Here is a 15,801-nt window from a genome sequence, read left to right on the forward strand (position 1 = left end):
TTTTGGCTTTTCATTTTAGTGCGACTAAGATTTTTGTTAATGGCTGCTGGGTTGGAATACATAAAGATCCTGAACAACTTATGAACACCCTAAGGAAATTACGGCGTCAGATGGACATCATTGTGTCTGAAGTAAGAATTTTTATTGTTGTTGTTGGGCTGGGGATCCAACCCAGGGTCTTGTGCATGCTCAGCAAGTGCTCTATCACTGGGAAACAACTCTAGTCCCTTAAGTAAGAATCTTTAATTAGCTAAGAGAGCATGGGTCTCTAAGATTTTTAGACAAGGCATAAGAATAGAGAATTTTTTTTTTTATATTGGCATCTTTCTTTCAGCTAGATTTTCTTGAAGCGTGAAGTATATTTAAGGTATTGCTTGCTTTAATCTTTAAATACATGTTCCTAAAAATTTTGACATGAACTTGAAATCATTGTTATATTTTAAACTCAAATTATATATTAAAAAAATTTGTAGGAGATTTTTTCCTAAAGCTGAGACTACTTTTAAAAATGGAAATATTTATCTCTGATTTATCCTTTGACTGAATCCAGAGATTCATCATGAATTGTGATGCACTTTTAATAGATTCTCTTATATTTAGGTGGATGTTGAAGTGATTTGGGATCAGGATGGGTTTTTTCTTTTTTTCTTTTTTTCAGTCATTAAAATATAGTATGAACTTCATTATTTCCCAAAATAGGTCTTTTAGTATACTAAAAGATATTTATTTATTATTATTTGGGGATATTTCTTAGACTTTTTATTCTTCCAAACCTGCTGTCTGTTCTGATACTATATATAATGTATTTTACCTAAGTACTTCTGACAGAATGCTTATACTATACATTGGGGCCTGTGCAGGTGAAAGTGGGTTTGGAAAAAAACTGTAACATGCTTAGCCAGTAGCTGGCTTCCATTACACCTAGCAAAGCAGAGAAGAGTATTGAGTTGCTGCAGGTCTTCTGCATCAGGCAGGCCCTTGGATTTGACTTGGGCATATTTACAGCTTAAAGAGAGGAACAGAATGCCTCACCAAGGCAGGCAAGGCTCAGAGAAGGACCTAGAACCAAAGCTGATTATATTTTTGGTGATGGAAAAATTTGTCAGTGATTATTGATTATGCCCCCCCCTTTTTTTTCTGAGACTTTATGTTTTCTATGTTGGGAGACTCCTAAATGGGAGAATTGTGTAATTTTCTAGGTGTTTAATGCTTTTTCTTTTCTTTCATATTTTGTGATGACTAGAGTTCCGTATGTTATCATTTCTAACTTGTTGCACCTGTTAGGTAGGCTTTCTTGCCAGTAGTTGTCTCTAGACCTACTAAAGAATGTCTCTTTCACTTGGAGCTCAGAATACTGACCTTTGAGGAGGAAAGCTGTATTTATGTCATCCTATTAAATCGTGTTTAAAAGCACTATCTTTTCTTGAATTTCAGAATGTCATTCATGGTATTTCTGCTCACAAATAATGATTCTTCTCAGATTGCTTTCTATGAATAGGAAATGGGCTAAGAATATAAATGTTTTTTACTTCTTGGCTTTTTACCCTTTAATTTTAGAGAAGAACTTGGTGTTTATTTATTTGTTTTTAATATTTTTTAGTTGCCAATGGATTTTTAACTTTGTTTATTTATATGTGGTGCTGAGGATCAAACACAGGGCCTCACACATTTTAGGCAAGTGCTCTACCACTGAGCCACAACCCCAGCCCCTGAATTTGGAGTTTTTGATCAAACTTTTGTTACTTACTATGGTTTTTAAACTAACGCAAATATTTCTCTTTCTTAAATAAACTCAGTCCTTTCTTTAGTAAAAGGATTCAAATGTGATTTACTTTTTAAAGGGTTTGATAGTATTAGGGATTGAACCCAGGGCCTTGTGTGTGCTTGGCAAGTGCTGTATCACTGAGTTATATCTCCAATCCCTTAAAGGTCTTTTTGTGGGGAAACACTAATCTGTTCTTCAGTTTTCTAATTCATTAGCAATTCATTTATTAATTAACTTCCAAGATTATATATGAGATCTAGATAATTCACTGAAAATTATTATTTGTTTCTTTTTTGACTTTATATTTTGCATTACTTTTATTAATATATATGTTTTATTGCAGAATTGAAAGAATATAGTTTGTATACTTTCATGTCCAATAGAAATAGAATGTGAGCCAGGAGTGGTGGCACACCTCTGTAATTCCAGAGGCTTAGGAGGCCGAGGCAGAAGGATCACAAGTTCAAAACCCAGCCTCAGCAATTTAGTGAGGCCTCAAGCAACTTAGTGAAATCCTTTCTCAAAATAAAAAATAAGTGCTACAGTTGTGGTTAAGCACCCCTGGGTTCAATCCCTGGCACCCCCTGCCCCTGCCAAAAAAAAAAAAAGAATGTGATCCACATATGCAGGTTAAAATATTTAGTAGTCGCATTAAAAAAGTAAAATAGAAACGAATGGAAATAATAATCCTAACCAATATTAGAATTTTTCACTTTCAGAATTTTAAGTTATACCAAGGTTTTTAGTAGATTGAACATTGGTAACTAAGTTTTGTCCATTTTATTAATACTTGGTTGCTTCAGAAATTGAGTAGATGTTGTTTATTATTATTACTGTTATTATTTTTATAGTACTGGGAATTGAACCCAGGTGTACTTTACCACTGAACTGCATCCTCAGTCCTTTTTGTTTTGAGTCTTGATAAGTTCCTGCAGCTAACCTCAAACTTGTGATCCTCCTGCCTCAGCCTCCCAAGTTGCTGGGATTACAGGTGTATGCCCCATACCAGATCTTTTATTTTATTTTTGAGAGGGGGCCTTACTATGTTGTCCAGGCTGGTCTTGAATTCCTGGGCTCAAGTGATCTTCCCATCTTAAACCTCCTGAGTCTGGTACTATGAGTGTACACCATTGTACCTGACTGGAACTATTTATTTTTAGCTAAGTTGTTATGATATAGAGAAAGTAAAAGTTTATGAGATTGTTTTTATCTTTTCATGTATAGGTTTCTATGATCAGAGATATTCGAGAGAGAGAGATTCGGATCTATACTGATGCAGGCCGTATTTGTAGACCACTTCTGATTGTGGAGAAACAAAAGCTGCTTTTAAAGAAGAGACATATTGACCAATTGAAAGAGAGAGAATATAACAACTACAGGTAAAAAACAAGTGGAAAAATGTGTGCATTCAAAAATTGAGCTAGAATTCACATATTTTAAATTAACCATTTTTTGAAAGTGTATAATATGTTCCCAAGTTTGTGCACCCATCACCCCTAATTCCAGTATATATTTTTATAATGCATGGGATTTATAGGATTGTGTATGTAAGTTTTTGTGATGTGTTAAAATCAAATTCTAAAAATAACAAATATAATGTATATAAAAACACATAATTATGTGAATAATAGAAATTTAATTAAAAGATGAACTTTAAAAAAAATTATTTTAATTAGGTATATGTTACAGCAGAATGCATTTTGATGCATTGTACATAATTGCAGCACAACTTTTTAAGATGAACTTTTTTTTTTTTTTTTTTTCAATCCCTGAGGATTGAACCCAGGGCCTCACACATGCCAGGCAGATGCTCTAACACTGAGCCACAACTCCAGCCCCAAGATGAACTTTCTTTAAACAAATTTTTAGTAATATGTAAATGTATAGTCTTAATTTAAAAAATTTAAACAACATATAAAAATTAAAAAATGTTAAAGCCCCTAATTCATACTCTCCTCTTCATAACTAAATACTAGTAATAGTTGGGTACATGTATTTTACCAGATCTTATTTTGTATATTATATATTTATCCCTGCCCTACAAGTACAGTATCGTCAACACAAAACAAATAATAATAGTTATGGGACAATAATTTATAGTATTGTTCAGTAGCTTACTTTTTTCATTAACAATCTTGCATCTATATTAGAACTTTTCCACAGCAGTACATATAAATATAGGAATACTTTTTATGAAAGCCTTATTAGTTAAAATATATCAAGAACTAAGGAAACTGAATTCTTTTTTAGTTGGCAAGATCTTGTGGCCAGCGGGGTAGTAGAATATATAGATACTCTAGAAGAAGAAACAGTGATGCTTGCAATGACCCCAGATGATTTACAGGAGAAAGAAGTTGCTTATTGTTCCACATATACCCATTGTGAGATTCATCCATCAATGATTCTTGGTGTTTGTGCATCTATTATTCCCTTTCCTGACCATAACCAGGTTGGTAGCTTTTTTTTTGATTTGCAAGAAATTGGGGAAAATTATAAAAATTAGAGGTTAGTGTGTAATCTTAAGAGAAAATACTTTTAATGAAAAGCTTGTGAACGCCTATAGAATTAGTAGTTTGACATGCTTGCTATTGTGTTTCATTGTTATGGGCCATGATTGATTATTCCAAATAGTGATCACTTGTCTTCCAGGAACTTTTTCTGCCAATTATTTTCCTGATTTATGGTTAGTATCTTTTCCTTTAGAGATTAAATTTTCATTGATTCAACTTTTCATTTCTTCTCTTAGTCCCCTAGAAACACATACCAGTCTGCTATGGGTAAGCAGGCTATGGGAGTGTATATCACCAACTTCCATGTACGTATGGACACATTGGCCCATGTTCTTTATTATCCTCAAAAACCGCTTGTGACTACACGGTCTATGGAATATCTTCGATTTAGAGAGTTGCCAGCAGGTATGTTCAGTTTGTTTTACATTTTTTATGATCTTGCCAAGCTTATAGCACTTTACTGGGTTCTTGGGAGGGTTAAAAAGTGCATATGGCACAGTACCTAGTCTTATGGAATTTATAATGTGATGGAAAGCATGAATGTAGTAAGAAGGTGGATATGTGGAAATTCTAGACTTACAAAGTCCTTTGGAAGCACAGAGTGATAAAAATTATTGATTCCAGTTGAAAGTGTAGAGCCAATTTCATGGAATGGTGGCATTTTAGATTGGAGTAATGCTGGTAAAGTGGGTATTTGAAATTGAGAGACAGTTTTGAGCAAGGGCCGAGATACACAAAGGTGGGAATAGTTAGAGGTCCTTTCAGTTTAGTGTGGTTGGAATGTAAATATATAGAGGTAAAGCTTGGACTGAACATGTAGAGAAAGTCAGAGCAGGTTGGATTTTATTTTGAGAATGACCAACATTTTTGAGCAGGGAAGCAAATAGGATTAGAAATTTGTTTTAGGACCTATTATTTTGACAGCAATGTAAGGTTAGAATTAGGGCCTGCATTAGCAGGCAGATTATTTAAAGGCTTTTTTCAGTAGTCCAAGTATAAATTGGTAAGGTCTGAAGAAATGAAAAAGAATGATGAATGAGACACCATTTGCAATTCATTTGATAAAACTTGATGATTGGTTGGATATGGAGTGATGAAGAGAGGGAAGACTGAAATTGGAAATATCTTGATGTTTATGGCTTGGGTGATCGAGGAGAGGTGCTTTTAAAAAGATTGGGAACTTGGGATGTAGCTTGATGGTAGATCCCATGCATTAAACCCTGGATTTGATCTCTTCATTTCAAAAAGAAAAACAAAGAAACAAACAAAAAACCAAGATTGAGATCATGATACTGCCACATTGATGTTCATAGCAGCACAATTCACAATAGCTAGACTGTGGAACCAACCCAGATGCCCTTCAATAGATGAATGGATAAAAAAAATGTGGCATTTATACACAATGGAGTACTATGCAGCACTAAAAAATGACAAAATCATGGAATTTGCAGGGAAATGGATGGCATTAGAGCAGATTATGCTAAGTGAAGCTAGCCAATCCCTAAAAAAACAAATGCCAAATGTCTTCTTTGATATAATGAGAGCAACTAAGAACAGAGCAGGGAGGAAGAGCAGGAGGAAAAGATCAACATTAAACAGAGACATGAGGTGGGAGGGAAAGGGAGAGAAAAGGGAAATTGCATGGAAATGAAAGGAGACCCTCATTGTTATACAAAATTACATGTAAGAGGTTGTGAGGGGAATGGGGAAAAAAAAAGGAGAGAAATGAATTATAGTAGATGGGGTAGAGAGAGAAGATGGGTGGGGAGGGGGGATAGTAGAGGATAGGAAAGGTAGCAGAATACAACAGTTACTAATATGGCATTATGTAAAAATGTGGATGTGTAACCGATATGATTCTGCATTCTTTGTAATGTTTTGAACAGCCAATAAAATAAAAGGTTGAGATCATGATAAAAGGAGGAAGAGGTGTTTGACATTAATTCTGTTTAGTTTACATTGATTTCGAGTTGCTATAAGAAGTGATCTTCCAACCGCAAGTTGCAGTGTTATTTAAGGAAGGTCAACTCTACTATGTGAAGTTTCTTATATTAAAAATAATTATAGATTAATATGAAGTTGCCTAGGGAGAATTTAGAATGATAAAAAAGCTAGAAACATACAGAACTTTAAGCACCAAGAAAAGAAATTGGGAAAGAAGCTAAGAAGTAGCTAATAAGCAGAATCAGGAGTTTGTAGGAGAGTCTCAGCCTGGACAGTAGGCAAAATGGTACAGAAAAATCTGAAGGATGAGAACGTTGAATATTAGGGGAGGCTGTGTAAGTAATTCTTGGCACTTTATCTTATTGTGTTAACAGAAATTTGGCTTTGAATAGGGTAACTTTTATTGTCAATATTATTAGTAAACTTTGTCTTTAGTGGCTTTAAATTATTAACTCAAAAAGGAACTCTGACAATCTGATAGCAGATTTTCATGTTAAAATTATTTATTTTCAAAATCTCCCACAAGGGGTTACTCTTGTCTAATAAAATCCATTAGGCTTTCTGCAATAGGCTCATATCTCTGGGCTTTGCTTCCAGTGCTCTTTTTAGAAAATACAGTTTCTTTTAGCTAGATAAGAGAAATATAATGTATAGTTGGATTTGAAAGAAAATGTTCTTTCTTAGGTTACTAATGTAAAGTGGTGAGACATGGCTGGTAGAGTCTTCAGCCTGGCCATCAGTTCTGTTATTCATGCTTTCATAATGGTATCTTTTTTTAAAAAAAGCTTTATTATGAATAATCTCAAATCTATGGATAACTTGTAAGACTAGACCAAAGAACTCCTACATACCTTGTTTTTTTTTTTTTTTTTTTTTTTTTTTAAGGTACTGGGAATTGAACCCAGGGGTCCTGTACCACTGAGCTACATCCCCAGCCTTTTTTATAATTTTGAGACAAGGTCTCTCTAAGTTGTCCAGGCTGGCCTCTAACTTGGGATCCTCTTTCTCAACCTCTTGAGTCACTGGAATTGTGGGCATGTGCCATTGCATCCAATTCTTAATAATCTGGATACTTTTTATCTAGATTTCTTAGTTAACATTTTGTCATGTTTGCCTTATTATTTTCTTCCTTTTCTCTTTTTTCCTGAACCATGTAAAAGTAAGTTGAGGAAGCCACATGAATCTTTAATTCTTTAGGGTATGTTTCTTAAAAATAAGGACATTGTCCTTAGTCCATCAGGTCAACATTGACACCCAGGTAGTCAGTAATCCCAGTGACTGTCAGGTTTCTTTACTTGTTAATTGTGTTTTGTACTTATTAGTAAGTTATAAGTCTTTTGTGGGAGATAGTTTGAGATCATATAAATGTTCTTTGTCAGATGATGATTGCTGCCAAATGGTGGCTTGCAATATCATTCCTTACTTTGATATTCACATTGTTCCAGATTTAAGCTAGTAGGATCATCTTTAAGATTTCTTTTTTTGCCCCCTTCAGGATACTGGAGATTAAACCCAGGGACATTCTATGCCTGGCCACCTCCCCAGTTTTTTTTAAAATTTTTAATTTTGAGACAGCATCTCACTAAGTTGCCTAGACTGATTTTGATCTTGCAATCCTCCTGCTTCAATTTCCATGCACCACCATGCCTGGCTTCAAGATGACTTCTGATAGGTCCATATCATTCTTTCAGCACTTCTTTACATTTTGCCTTATCTTGTGCTTTTCTTCTCGTAAACCTAGACTCAGCCATTTCTCTTTTTGGTGGAAGATAGTATTTAGAAACCAGAATCTGGGTGGTAGGTGTGCTCATTGCTAATTAAAAATCATTCTTTGTAATTCTTTTCAGCTGATAGAGCTAAATATATACATATGCACACTTAGATACTTGTGTCTGTTTTTTGTTTTGTGCTGGGAATTTATGTCTGTATATTAACCATCGGTTCATCCCAGTATTCCTATCCCATTCCAACAGTGAAGTTTATTGTAGAATTCCATTCCCTGATCATGAGACTCCTAGCTCTCTTTGTTCTCAATATATTTGCTCAGTCTATTTATATAACCTCATCTTGGTTGAATTCTTGGCCCTGGCTATACCTGACACCAGCTGCATGGCTACATTATGAACCCACTTACCCCGTAGAGTAAGTGACTCTGTTTTGTGTCTGTAGTTCCTGCCACCCCTTATCTGTACCTCTCTACTTGTTAGAATTGTTGCTCCCCTATTGTACATGTAAAGGAGTAAATGAGCCAGGTGCCGTATATACCCCATTATTCCAGTGACTCAGGAGGATGAGTCAAGAGGATTGATAGTTAAGGCCAGCCTGGGCAACTTAATGAGACTTAAATGATAGGGCTAGGTTCAATCACCACTACTTGGAACAAAAAAAAGTAAATGAATGTTTTTAAAAATTGAATTTAGCTTTAAGGAGGCAACTATTAATGATTTATTTATACAGCCAAAATATTCAGTCATTTAAATTTTAGTTCTTTGTGTTCTGTAGTTACAAATGTGGAGTATAAATTATAAGTATAAATTGTGTTGCTGTGTTAACTGTATGTTCAGATTTGAGTGAATTTTAATTCTTAGAAAATCTGATGATTCGAATATTGATTGATGTATGTCAGTTACGTTTATTAAAAACCCACTCACATTCAATGTTAAATGTGTTTTGTTTCTAATATTGCAGTTTACTATTTTATAGTGGTGTGGTGTGTGGGGTTTGTTTTGTCTTTTCTTTCTTTCTACCCCACCCTTCCCAGTGCCTGGTTCCTGGGGACTAGGTCTTCTTTCTTTAATACTTATTACTTTATCTATAAATTTAACAAAGTCGTTTTGGGGGAAGCAAACAAAAAAGGCTTTGTGGTGGGAAATACAGTGCCATTTTTTCGGTGGGATAGGGAGAGGAGCAGGGTAGTACCAGTTTCAAACTGGAAATCAGGAGGCAAGGAGCTGGGGCTTGAGCTTATTGCCTTATTAACTTTGGGATCATAGATAAATTATTTAGGTAGCTTCTCAGTAGCACCTTGTTTGAAGCATAGGGTTGCTATGAGCAGATCACAGAACTTGACTTAGGGAGGTATTATAAATATGAGGCAACTTGTGTGCATAATTATTGATTATAAAACTGGATACATTGGGAATGGCAGGCTAGGATTTGCTTGTACGAAACACTTAGCCAGCAGAGTAATTATCTCACAGACTCTTAATCAAGGAAGAGTAGATTGACAATTGCCATGATTAAAAACACCCAAAGCATTTATGGCAAATATGATTGAGTAAAATGGATTTAAAAGAAAGGGCTCTTTTTCTTTACCCCCTGGATAATGATTTAATAAATGCTTTTAAATTCATGGTAGGTATCAACTCAATTGTGGCCATTGCATCATACACTGGATATAATCAAGAAGACTCTGTTATCATGAATCGTTCAGCTGTAGACCGAGGCTTTTTCAGGTCAGCTTCTTATAAAATTTGTCAAAACAGATATACAGTGGAAATATTATTTTTTTTAAAAATAAAAAATAGTTAAAATAGGTTTGACTATGCCTTGCTCCCAAAAGCAAAAGGCCTGATTGATGGTCCAGATAGCTGAGGATACTGCTGCTTGTGTCCCTCTGAATTTTCAGATGTTAATATTTTGGTTGGGTCTTTTCTTTTGTAAGCAAATACACATTTGCATTTAGATAATATAGAAAAATACAAAGAAGAAATGAGCCAAACATGTTGGCTTATGCCTGTAATCCAGGCACCCTGGGAGACTGAGGCAGGAGGATTGTAAGCTGGCTTCAGTAATTTAGCAAGGCCCTATCTCAAAATAAAAAACTGAAAAGGGCTGGGAATGTGGTTCAGTGATTAATCACCTCTGGCTTCAATCTCTGGTACCAAAAATAAATAAAAAAAAACAGCTCATAATATTAGAACTCATCAGAAAGTACTGTTAAAATGCTAAGTGTTTTTTCTTTCACTATGTTTTCTGTTATACTTCACTTCGGTGGTTTTATTGACAAAATTATTGATCTCTAATCTATGGCCTATGGAGGTTATTTAAAAAATAGAGACTTTAGAGGGGAAGATGGGTTTCTCCCCTCCTCCGCTCCTGTGTAGTTTCAGAGGGTGAACATTATGACTTACTATGAAAACTTGTTACTGGAAATGTCTAAGCAGACCCTGGGTGACAAGCTCTCAGGTTTATTATGAAGGGGATTCTCTTGTATTGGGTAGGAGTTTGGTCTCAATGACCGTGAGTCCTTCCTTGTCCCACTTGTGTTTCCAGGTGGTTAAGATTTTGAGTCAAATGTTATATGTGTGTAGCCCATTTAAGATTGAACTTTGATCCTTAGTGCAGTTACTCTTGTCCCTAGATCCATGGCTTAGATAATCTCCCAAATATAAATTAAATGAAAAATTGTTGGTATATTCCAAGTCCTTTTATTTAATAGAAAAATGGGAGTTATCTTTCAAACCATGTGTTTTTAGGTCTGTTTTCTATCGCTCATACAAAGAACAGGAGTCTAAAAAAGGATTTGATCAAGAAGAGGTTTTTGAGAAGCCTACACGTGAAACATGCCAAGGTAAGTGATACTGACATTTAAATTGTGGAATTTAGTTTATTGTAGTTTTCTTAAGTAATTTTGCCAGGTTGTGCCCCTTGCCCCCCTTATTTTGTAATATGGGAATGTGTTTTCATGTTATTCTTAGGATTCATGATGTATTTGCCCAAACTCTTTGCACCTTCAAGAAATGTTCCTATTATAGACTTTCCCTAATGGTCATCCTGCAAGGGGAGGAAATTTAAAAATCAAAGAGGCTACGTAATTCATGGGCTGTACCTTGTAGCCCTGTTCTCACTGTTCTGTATTTATACTTGTTTTTCAGTTTGTACATTTTCATGGGAGCTCTCCTTTTCTCTCCCAGACTGAGGTGTGACTGTAATATTTGTAAACATTTAAAAAATAAATGAGAACATATCAAATATTTGCTGTTTCTAATGGAAAACTCAAATTTACTTTCTAGTTGTTATTTATTTTCATAGATATGTAAAAACTACTCATAGGCATTGCATAAAGGTAAACATTCCATTTCCTTAGGTTTGTTCCTGTTACATTGGGTGTTTTATGTGGTAGTGAATTGATGTTCAGTGGAGTTAAGACAGCACAAGATGGAATTCATCATTCTGTGAGAGGACATGTGCAGAGGACACAGATTTTCTTTGTCTCATATGATGTGGAGATGGCAACAAACACACTTACCCAAAGCCACTCAGTAGATGTCTGTCATGGGACCATCTGCTCAGTCCAGTGTTCTTTTTCCTTACAGACTTTCTTTTAAAAATGAGGCATTACAGAATTCAGCATAGTTTGTGATATTTGCAATAAGGACTTATTACTAAACATGATTTGTGATGGTAGAGATTTCTGTGAACTTCCCACCGACTTAGAACTTGTTGATGTGTGTGAATTTTAATCTTTGTTGGGGATTGTGGGACGTTTTCATTACTTTTCTGTATGGGAATATCATTTCAGAAAATTCTATGTCTGTTTTCTCACAGGTATGAGGCATGCCATTTATGACAAGCTGGATGACGACGGTTTGATAGCTCCAGGAGTTCGTGTATCTGGAGATGATGTTATTATAGGCAAAACAGTCACCTTGCCTGAAAATGAAGATGAATTGGAGAGCACCAATAGACGCTATACCAAGAGAGACTGTAGCACTTTCCTTAGAACCAGCGAGACAGGCATTGTGGATCAGGTTATGGTAACTCTCAACCAGGAAGGATATAAGTTTTGTAAAATAAGGGTGAGTATAGCTTTATTCATTCTGTGTAACTGGTTTTAGGAAATAAACCAACTTCACTTCACCTATTTTTATGTGAATTTAGGTACGCTCTGTTAGAATTCCACAAATTGGAGACAAATTTGCTAGTCGACATGGTCAGAAGGGTACCTGTGGTATTCAGTATAGACAAGAGGTAGGTATCTTTGATCTCATTCACTCCTAACCCAAAGTTTTGTTGAACATTTTATTAAATCACAGTTTTTAAAAACGTAGTGTAGTTTATTAATTATTTTCTTTTATGGGCAGTACTTCTCATAATCTTCTTTAACTTAATTAAATCTTAAATTTTAGTGTTGAATGCGAACATACCACCTTGAACAGATTTAGGACATGCAAAATTTGGGGGCGATGTCAGTTTTGGTTTTGAAAATGAAAGTAAGATTTTCAGTTTAAGTTTTTTTACTAAAAATATTTTCTTTATAGGATATGCCTTTTACCTGTGAAGGTATTACCCCTGATATCATCATAAATCCCCATGCCATTCCCTCTCGTATGACTATTGGTCACTTGATTGAATGTCTTCAAGGGAAGGTAAGAGATTGTCTTGAAAAATACAGGTTGTACAATGATGATTTTTTTCAAAATGATGATAGATTATTTCTCTTATGTTTGAGCCAGGGCACTTTGTTTAAAGCTATATACTTACTTTCTTGCTTTCAAATTATTTACAATTCTGCCTTCCTCCACTTTTTTTTTTTTAATTTGCAAAATTATGGCTAAGAATTTTTTAAGACACGTTAACTTCTATCTACATAGATGGTTATCTTATTAACTGGTTCTTTTCTACAGATGAAAGAATTAATTTATTGATAGTTAGTTCATTATGAACTAAGTAATTTTATAGCTGTATTTTCAGCTGTGCATCTATCTTTCCGTGGAGGTTTTCTAATGTTAAGTGTCTTAATAAGATAGAACGGCTATAGGCTTATACATGAATGATGTCATTTTCCTTGAGCCAGCAAAAGTATTTGGGAGTCTAACTCTTTTTATACATTAGCCCATGGGTAGATTTGTATTTGAAGGCTTATAATTTGAGTTTTTCCTCTTTAGGTTAATTGATTTGTTATGAATATTTTATGGAAGATATTAATAAAATGAGTCTTGATATTTTATAGCTTTTAAGTCCTAAATTTTCCTTACTACAGAAAGAGTTTTTATAGTGGAATGTATTTTTATTAATGTATAACTTCTAAGGGGAAACAAAATGGAAGCAGCATTTTTATTAAGATTTCTTTTTTAATTGGTATGAGTAGCATTTTCAATACTTTTATTTCAAAGGTATCAGCTAACAAGGGTGAAATTGGTGATGCCACTCCATTTAATGATGCTGTTAATGTACAGAAGATTTCTAATCTTTTGTCTGATTATGGCTACCATCTCAGAGGAAATGAGGTATGTTTTCTATTACTGTAGTAATTTGTTATGTGTATTCTTTTTTTGTGTGTAGTTAGTTTTATTCTTAAAAATCAAACCTTTTATTGAAGTATAGTACATATTTTCAAATATGTACACAAATCATAAATGGACAGCTTGATGAATTTTCACAAAACAAACACACCCGCATGACTAATGTCAGGATCTAGAAAGGAAAATTACTGTTTTATGCCTAGAAGCTCCCTTCCAGTCACTATCTCCCACCCACACTGAAGCTAGCCGCTCTCTTGACTGCTAACATTATACATTAGTTTTGTCTGTTTTAATTTTACAAATGGAATTATATAGTACATGTACATATGTCCTTTGAACTTGTTTAATATATTTAATTCTGTGCTTCAAAAATCTGTCTGTTTCAGGTCCTCTACAATGGGTTCACTGGTCGAAAAATCACATCACAAATTTTTATTGGCCCGACTTACTACCAGCGTTTGAAACATATGGTGGACGACAAAATTCATTCTCGTGCTAGGGGACCTATTCAGATCCTAAATAGACAGCCCATGGAGGGGAGATCTCGGTAAGAGCACTTCTTCATCATCTTTGTTATTAATTGTTTATTTGAAAAATGTCAAACATGTAAGAATAGGGATCGTTGTATAATAAATGCCCATGTTCCTGTCACCCCACTTCTTGTTATCAACTCGTGACCAATTTTATAACCATATCCATTTCCCCACTTGTAATAACTCATGATTATTTTTAAACTAGGCCCAGACATCATATAATTTATTTTTAAAATATTTCAGTTATATTTATAAAAGAGTAGTTCTCAAATTTCTTGATCCTGTGACCCTAGAGAGCTTTTGTTCATGCAAGTCAGGTATATATTAATACTTATTATGTTAGAAATTAAAACTGGACCAGGTATGGTGGTGCATACCTGTAATTCCAGGGACTTGGAGGCTGAGGCAGGAGCATTGCAAGTTCAAAGCCAGCTTTCACAATTTTAAAAACAAAAAGAGCTATAACAATTTTATAAAAATAAGGGATAGGGCTCATTGTAGAGTGCCTCTGGGTTAAATCCCTAGTGCGAAGCAAGTGCTACTCTACTACTGAGCTTCAGCCCGAGCCCTGCAGTTATTTTCCAAATGTATTGAAGCATCATGATTGGTCATTTGGAAAATATTGGTTCATTGAGGTATACAGAATTTCAAATGTTGACACATTTCATTACACACATGTGTGTGTGTGTTAAAGAATTGCATTTGTTAATATCACCGCTGATGTCATTTAGAAAAGCCTTCACTGAGAAGTATGAAGCCTGTGGTTATAGGTGGTTTTCTAAACTTCTGATTTTTTTTTTTTGCTTAGGTCAAATTTTTAGTCATGACTTTCAACAGATGCTCAAAATTGTTATTCTTGGAGTGAAAAGTTCACTTTGTTCATTTTCTTTCATTTCTTTGTCTGCCAGATATCTAAATTTGAATTAACATTGTTGGTGTGAATGTTGATGAAAAAATGGTGTCAGCTGGCTTTCAGGTAGAAAAAGTATGCTCTATGAGAAAAGTGACTTCTTCAGAATTGTGCGGGTGCTTTTCTGCCAAGACAGCCATCTTCATTATATAGCAGATGTGCTTTTTGAGGACTTCCTTTTTGTTTGGAATATTAAAAAGGGTCAGGTTTGATAATCATTTCTACTATTTCATTAAGGACATTCTTGGGCTGAGAATGTGGCTCAGTTGGTAGAGTGCTTGCCTAGAATGCGTGAGGCCCTTGTTTAAATACTCAGTACTACAAAAAAAAAAAAAAAAAGATTTTCTTAAGTAAAACTGACCTTTACTTAGAGTGCAAATACAACTATACAACTTCTGGTATAGTTGTATTTGCTTTGATTTGTGCTAAGGTGTCAGTGGTTTTTATTCACTTTTACATCAGCAGTGCAAATGTGAACACAGTGAAATAGGCAAATAGTACATTGTTAGTAGTATTATAGAAATACTTTTGACCCTCAGGCTGTCTACCGAGCATACTTTGAGAGACTCTGCTCTAAAAGATTAGTATATTTTAAAAAGACCCTAACCACAAAACCTTTTTAAAAATATTTTTTTAGTTGTAGATGGACACAATACCTTTATTTTATTTATTTATTTTTAGGTGGTGCTGAGGATAGAACCCAATGCCTCATACTTGTGAGGCAAGCTCTCTGCCACTGAGTCACAATCCCAGCCCACAAAACCTTTTTAATATTATTAAATACTCAAGAGTTCAAATTTGTAATTATTACATAATTCTTTAAACTGTTTGTTGGTTTTTAATCAGGATGCAAATAAGGTCATGTTTTGCAATTGATGTTTCTTTTTTTTAT

The 15,801-nt window shown here is 34.6% G+C and overlaps 1 protein-coding gene across 2 annotated transcripts in view; it reads left to right on the top strand.

The window, feature by feature from the left end:
- Polr2b (RNA polymerase II subunit B) overlaps positions 1-15,801 on the top strand; it is a 46,257-nt gene that overhangs the window by 26,967 nt on the left and 3,489 nt on the right. For both annotated transcript variants that reach the window (XM_005320035.5, XM_040292374.2), the window contains 11 exons: positions 20-131; positions 2,990-3,144; positions 4,016-4,214; positions 4,512-4,680; positions 9,578-9,674; positions 10,698-10,792; positions 11,770-12,020; positions 12,103-12,192; positions 12,483-12,590; positions 13,338-13,451; positions 13,853-14,013. In XM_005320035.5, the coding sequence (XP_005320092.1) occupies positions 20-131; positions 2,990-3,144; positions 4,016-4,214; positions 4,512-4,680; positions 9,578-9,674; positions 10,698-10,792; positions 11,770-12,020; positions 12,103-12,192; positions 12,483-12,590; positions 13,338-13,451; positions 13,853-14,013 (1,551 nt within the window). The remainder of the gene's footprint in view (positions 1-19; positions 132-2,989; positions 3,145-4,015; positions 4,215-4,511; positions 4,681-9,577; positions 9,675-10,697; positions 10,793-11,769; positions 12,021-12,102; positions 12,193-12,482; positions 12,591-13,337; positions 13,452-13,852; positions 14,014-15,801) is intronic.

This window comes from Ictidomys tridecemlineatus, chromosome 9, assembly GCF_052094955.1.
Source record: "Ictidomys tridecemlineatus isolate mIctTri1 chromosome 9, mIctTri1.hap1, whole genome shotgun sequence".
Classification (NCBI taxonomy): domain Eukaryota; kingdom Metazoa; phylum Chordata; class Mammalia; order Rodentia; family Sciuridae; genus Ictidomys; species Ictidomys tridecemlineatus.